General features: G+C 59.1%; 1 protein-coding gene across 1 annotated transcript in view; it reads right to left on the bottom strand.

Moving 5' to 3' along the window:
* Positions 1-432: 432 nt before the first annotated feature.
* Positions 433-6,778, bottom strand: part of ANKRD11 (ankyrin repeat domain 11) — a 73,555-nt gene continuing 67,209 nt past the window's right edge. The window contains exons 11-15 of the mRNA XM_010843990.1: positions 6,538-6,775; positions 4,752-4,850; positions 4,538-4,681; positions 3,260-3,352; positions 433-1,389 (exon numbers count right to left, since the gene is read on the bottom strand). Coding sequence (XP_010842292.1) covers positions 1,204-1,389; positions 3,260-3,352; positions 4,538-4,681; positions 4,752-4,850; positions 6,538-6,775 — 760 coding nt within the window. The 3' untranslated portion in view covers positions 433-1,203. The remainder of the gene's footprint in view (positions 1,390-3,259; positions 3,353-4,537; positions 4,682-4,751; positions 4,851-6,537; positions 6,776-6,778) is intronic.

Genomic DNA, 6,778 nt, shown 5'->3' with positions numbered 1-6,778 from the left:
CCTGAGAGGAGCACAGACCCCAAGATGTAATGAGCTCAGATCTCTGACTCATAGAGATCAGAGTATGTGATTTCAGGCGAGACCCATGTCCTAGGTGGGCACCCTGCGTGGTGGGGTCCCATGGGGAGCTGGGAGACCAGGGATCCATGTTTGCACCTCCCAGGGCAGCAGCTATCCCATGGCTCACGCCTCGCCTGTCTCCTCCCGCTCTGATGGGCCCTGGGGACACAGCCTCTGGGTGACCCCCACCCTCAAAGCCACCTGGTTGTGAGCAGAGGACAGCCCCTCGGGGCCCAGTAAGGGCAGGAAAGGAGGAGCAAGTATAATTTGTTTCAAAAGGAAAAAGGTTGAAGGCATTCGGATTTCCAGGGAGGGACCCCTCCCCCCACAGCCACATCTGCCCTCCTGAGAGGGGTTGTGTACAAAGAGCATGTAATTAATTTATTTATTTCTTTACACATAACTGAAGTGATGTTACAGTACATAAGTTATTTACAACTGTGCAGTAATGTGTTGCAAAATAAATTATCTAGAAGGCAGCAAAAGTACATTGTGAACGTGTATAAAACTGTACAGCGTTTACGGGTACACTTTTTATATGATTATTGGCTCTGTAGTGTTTCAAGTTATGTTCTCAGAAAGAGAAACAAAATGCCCAAGATTAAAGGAAAAAATATACAAACCACGTGGATTTGACTCCATTAAAAACACAACTGAGTGTCCTGCCTCCGTGTCCCTGTGAGGCAGGTGGGCGGGCGGCGCAGCCAGGCCCTCGCCCGGCCCAGCGTCCTGGCCCCGGTCCGAGGCCCGAGCCATCGGCAGCTTCGTGGTGACGGGACGGCAGCCGGCCCGGTGCTCTCCCCGCCCTCTGACCAGAGACCGCTGTTGCTGAGGGGTAGACGCCTTAGTTTTATTCTCTTGAGTCGATCAAAAGTGGAACCAGGAATTTAAAGACTGCTCTCCATCCTACAGCTCCTGAGATGCCTGCGTAGCCGCTGGAGAAGAGCCCGAGGCCACCGCGCCCACGCCTGTGCCCCCGGCTCCGCGTCCTCCCGCGGGGGCCGGTGGGAAGGAGGCGCACCAGGGACCCAGCGCGGTTTCTCCCTAGGCGTCCCCACTGGGGACATGGTCTCCTCCCGCCACCTGGACTTGGCAGCAGACGTCAGGGGGCTCGCCTGTGTCCTGTGCAGCTGTCCCTGCACATCAGGCCGGCAGGAGCACAAAGTCGTCGTTGACGTCGACCATGGGCACGTAGAAGGACGGCACCTCGTTCACGCACAGGGACTTGTGCCCGGCGGGGTCCAGCTCCTGGACCTTCAGCTGCCACTCCATCCTCTGCACAGCGTTGAGAGCCGCTGCCTCATGCTGCTGCCGCATCAGGAGACACGTCTGCACGGGAAACGCGGCAGGTGAGAGGGAGCAGAGACCCTGCCGCCCACTCCCCCTGCCGCGGCACTTATGCGAGGTCGGGGCGGGGGACCCTTTTAAGCTCTGGCCTTGGGACGGCCTCTCGCATCTGGGTCTCTTCCTGCCCAGTGAGTGGCCTTGCTGAGCACACAGGCATCTGTCCATCCCTGCTTCATGCCCCTGCGCCTGGGGGTTTCGCCTCTAGTCAGAACTTGTAGCAGTTTTGCTTTTCTGTTTTCATTTTACAATTACTTTATTTATGGCTGGTGAGATTGGCTTAACATTTGCATTCTCAGTATTAGAAATAGGTACCAAGGCAAACAGACTAATACAAAACCTGTGCTGTGTATTTCACGTTAAGAATGCAGAACGTTGGAATGAGGACGGTACCTGGGTTTCCCAGATGGGTCACAACCCGAGGTAGCACGTGTGGACTGGGGGGAGGTGTGAGGGAGGGGGGGCGGGCATGTTGTGGGAACACATGGGAGATAGAAGCATGGCGGGTGGGAGCACAGACTCGGGTTAACAGACTTAACGATGTCACAGTGATCGTGCAGGAAGCTCATCTTATTTTCTTAGGTGAGCACACAAGCATTTTGGGCAGGATATCACAGTCTCTAAATTGCTTTAAAATAATTGTTTAAAAAACTATTTCAGAACTAAGCCCTGTGTGCACCAGCAGGCCAGGCGTCCTCGGCACGCAGTCACTCATGACCCTCAGAGTCGCGCTGCTCTTACTTAATTTAAGGTACTACGTAGTGTCTCCATCTCTGGGTGCTCCCGAGCCTGAGCTACTCCTGGGCTTCTGAACTGCTGTACAGTCCGAGTTTTCATTGACTGAAATGAAACTGTTAGGCTGAAACCCCGTGACACCCCACAGGCATGCCTGTTTACCCAGAAAACTGCCCTGAAGATGCGGGACCTGAGGAGGGTGGCCTGTCTCCTAGTGGGACCTTGTCCACCCTGCGGTCCCAAACGAGCAGCCACGCACAAGGAGCCCGTTCCACGGGGTGTGGCCATTTCATGCCCCTGCACTCTCTATACCTCACCAGTTTCTTTTTCTGTCCATTACTTTTTAAGTTCTTGGCACATTAAGGAAATTTAGACTCACGTGGTCTTTTTAATGTACCAAGTCTCGTTTTACTTTGGTCAAAAAGTATCTCCCTATAGCAAAGCTTTCCAGGCAGCTCCCTTCAGGCAGGCTGGTGGTGGGAGGACTGACCATGTGACCTCCACGCCTCGGAGCTCGTCAGAAACGTGGCCTCAGCCAAGCCTGAACGCCCTGTAAGCTGTTGCCTCTCTGCTCTGGGCCCCTGGCCACCCCCTTGGGTATGGTGCTGGGGGCAGGGGTCACCGAGGTAAGGTTGGGGTGAGGCCGGCAGCCCAGCGTGGAACCTGGGTCTTGCCTCCATCAACTCCACACTCAGCAGGCCCTGCCTCATGGGCGCTACTCTGTAGCAGGCGCGTCACTGCCGGTGTGTGTTCACGCGCCTACAGAGGAGGACGTGCTTCTTACTTGCTAAGCTCTCTATCTCCCCCCTGTCCTCTGCCTGCTGCACTGGTCAGCACATCCAGGGCAGGGCTGCTGGTGGATGCTGTGACCTTTGAGGAGGGTCAAGGTGGGGTCCCACAGAGGTCTGACCGCCAGCTGGTGACAGGAGCTGCTCCCCGCACACCTGGACAGGAGGGAAGACACTCTAAGAGGCAACATGGGGGCGGGGGGGCCTCGCTCGCTTGGTGCCAGCTGGGCTCAGAGCCAGTGTGAAGCTGCCTCCTCCACACGCAGCTCCACAGCAGCCGCCCCCACCCGGAGAGCCCAGCCCGCCACTGCCGCTCAGGGAGGGGGGCTCACCTTCATGCGGTCGTACTTGTCGTCCACGTCCTGCAGCCAGGATATGAACTGGCGGGCATTGAACCTGTCCCGCACTGACTTGTTCTCATCACCCTGGAGGGAGAACCAAGTGCACGTGAGCGTCTGGGAGGGGCAGCTTCCTGGCGGTCAAGATCCGCCCCCCTCCTTGGGGTGCAGGTGCTGGAACCCCCCCAGTGTCCCCACATCAAGGGCCAACCAGCAGGACACACCCCCACCCTCTTTATGGGCCCAGGCAGCCGCCCCCCAACACTGTCCAGGGTGGAGCCGCCCTGCAGGTGACTCTGGACCCCCTCAGGGTGGGCCCACGCTGGCATCTGTCCAGTTTCTTCTTTGTGAAAACTGCAAGTGGTTTTTTTCTTTGAAAAGGACATTTGGGAGGCCTGAGGCGGCTGAGGGCCCCTGCGGTGGACAGTGGTTTAGGAGTGGACCAGGTGTCCCCACCAGCTCCTGGCGGCTGGGTGGGCGGGGCCTCTCCCCAGAGCCGCAGGCAGCCACCTGCCTGAGGGGCCCCAGCCCAAGACCTCCCGTCTCTGGACCTTCAAAAGGAAGCCCAACAACGCCCTTTCAAGGTCAGGAGATCCTTTTTCCTTTTAGATGCAAAAAGCAAAACTTCTCTCTAACCAATTAATGCTTTTTTAAGAAAAACGTGTCACTGCTAGCACATTTTGAAGTTTTGTATCCTTAAAGATAACCACTGTTACGTCACATGTGGCCAGCCTCCATGTGTGCCAGTGGTTGGGGGATGGGAGCCTGTTAGGGAACTTGGTGCCGAGGCCTGAACAGGGACAGAGGCAGAAGGCAGGCCCGGAAGGACACACTCTGGGCTGTTTTCAGAGTTGCAGCGGCTGATGAGAGTAGGTCAGGGTGCACACAAGTCAGCTTGCTTTTTGCACATTAGATCTCTGACATGTCCATGCATAGGGTGGGGGCCCTGAGGGGCACAGGCTCCACCTACTGGGACAGAGCGGGCTGGACCCTCGGAGTGGACACACGGGGCCACTCTAGAGGACCGACGAGGCAGATCGTGTGTTCTGACAGGTGGCACCCTGGGCCCTGCCCCAGACCGGTGAGTCACTGGTAATGGCCCCTGGGCCTGCCTTCTGTCAGTGGCAGCACCGCGTCCCCAGGGCGACAGTCTCTCTGGGTCCTCTGCTCAGGAGCTCAGGAAGCCCCAGGGCAGCAGCTCTGGCTGCTCGTGTCCGAAATTCATGTGAGCTTCAGAGAAAATGGTCAGCAGATGCCCAGCCCACGCCCCACCTGGCTCTCCAGCGGCATGTTGTACACCTCTGAGTCCAGCAGCATGGTGCAAGCGCTGAACGGCACCGCCTGGTTCGCGATGGTCCTCGCCGCCCGGCAGTGGACCCGCAGGATCTCCTGTTCGCAGGAGACGATCAGCTTTTCCTGAAGAAGAGGGGCCGGTGAGCTGAGAGGGTGGGAGCTGGGTGCCCCGGGCCCACAGCTGTACACTCACCCGCTCGATGCTGTGCTGCAGGCGAAGCTTCCCCCGGACGGCCTCCTGCTGCTTGAACAGCTCCTTCAGGGGCTCCGCCAGTGAGGGTGGGGGCGCAATCTGTGGTCACAGGAGAGATGGGCTCACCAGGGGCCAGGAGCTGCCCCAGCTCCACTCACCACGGCCCCATGATACCAAGCCAGGAGCCCACAGCATCTGGATGCTTGTCCCCGAGAGCAGGTGAGTGAGCCCCCCTGCCCCAAGGGAGCTGCAGGCACCTGTGAAGAGGGCGGGGGAGGAGGAGGCAAAGGAAGCCAAGAACTGGGGGTCTCTACTGCTACCTTGGTACGGTCAGGGGACAGAGGACCAGCAGGGTCCTCTGTTTACCACAGGCTTCACGCACCCTGAGTAATGTGAGGTGTACTGGAACGCAGCTGCCCAGAGACAACACAAACAGAAGAGTGGGCCTGCCCGTCTCCCCAGGGTGTAGGGCTTGCCTGGCCACTTTTAAAGAGACACCGCCAGGCCAGAGAAGCCCATGGATGCCGGCAGCCACCCCCCAGGGAGAAGCCAGTGCTTCTGAGTCACCCAGGAAACGTGCAGCCATGACCATGGGCTGGAGGGGGCAGGAGGGAGGAACAGCCCCCAGCTGCAGACAGACCGTCTAAAGGGCTGCACTTGAGGCCAACACTAGAGGTATTTGCTGTCTTCCAATCTTTTGAACTTGAACTTGAAAAGGGAAACCCCAGCTGGGTCTCTTCAGCTGCCGGCCTGCCCCCTCAGGGTCCAGGGCACCTGGCAGATGTCTCCGTCAGGGTCTCGGCCCTGAGATCCCCTCCTCCTGCTCCTGAGGGTGGAAGCCCAGGCCCACCTGCGGGGCGGCCTGCTGTGACCCCAAGCCCTGCACCCCAGATAGGGTTGAGCCTGGCACACACGCAGGCTGCTGTGGGTGAACTTGAGTGGCAGGGGCACAGCACCCTTGGCTGTTGCCTGGTTTCTAGTTCCAAGTGTTCTACAGACAATGAGCAGAAAGTCCCTCTCCCTGAACAGAGATCCCAGGACAGGTTCCTGAACCTAGTGCCTCAGGCCCTGTCTGGGGACAGGCCGCACATATGGGACACAGCCTGCCCTGAGCCTGATGGACAAAACAAGAGGAAAGCTGGGTTTTCCGCACAGAAGGGGATGGTGTCGAAAAGCGAGGCGAGGTAGTGCACACCTGTGAACAGGTGGCGCCTGGGGAGCATCACGAAGCTCAAGCGGCCAGGTTCTGGCTACAGGTGGAGAGAGGTGGCCCAGGTGGGCTCTCCTGGCCGTGAACCCTGTGCCTGCTCCCAGGTGGGGGGGTGGGGGCCAGCCAAACGTGGAGGACACGCTTCCCCAGAGATCCATGTGGCAGGACCTGCCCATGGCCCAAATGCGAGTATGGGGATGGGATAAGGGGTATGCATGATGGGGCTTGGATGGTCACAGCTGCGCAAATGCAGGGTGAACCACGGTGCAAGAGGGCGGGGTGGGGCCTGTGTCTGGCAGGCCTGCTGGGTGGGGACCTGCTTCAAGGAGGCAGGAGCAGCGCCCTCCGGCCCCTGGGGAAGAGGGGTCTAGGGCCAGGTTCTGTAGAGACCTCGTGCTGTGTGAAGGGGAGCAGAGGAGGCTGGGCATGCCTGAGGTGGGTGGGCTGGGGTCCAAGCGCAAGGTGACCCGGTGGCTGAGGGGTGGGAGGCGACACTAGGCAGTGTCATGGGCAGATGGCGAGTGGCAGAGGCCAGCACGGAGGGGGCTGCTCCCCACCTCCGGGGCGGGCACTCACCACGGGGATGTGCAGCTTGCTGAGTGGCTTGCCGTCCAGGAGGTAGGAGCCGGTGTAGGTGACGTACTCGGCATAGCACTGCGGCGCCTGCGGGCTGATGTAGCACAGGATTTTGCGCTTCTCCTCAATCTTCTTCCGGATCTGCAGGTACTCGAAGTATGGGTTCGACCTGTCGCTGTGGTAAGGCTCGATGGCGTCCAGCTTGATGGCGTCCACGATGGCGGCCAGCGTGTGGTGGCTC

Source organism: Bison bison, unplaced genomic scaffold (assembly GCF_000754665.1).
Source record: "Bison bison bison isolate TAMUID 2011002044 unplaced genomic scaffold, Bison_UMD1.0 scf7180017864192, whole genome shotgun sequence".
Classification (NCBI taxonomy): domain Eukaryota; kingdom Metazoa; phylum Chordata; class Mammalia; order Artiodactyla; family Bovidae; genus Bison; species Bison bison.
Note: the sequence above shows the minus strand (reverse complement) of the source record. Positions and strands in the feature narration are given on the sequence as shown.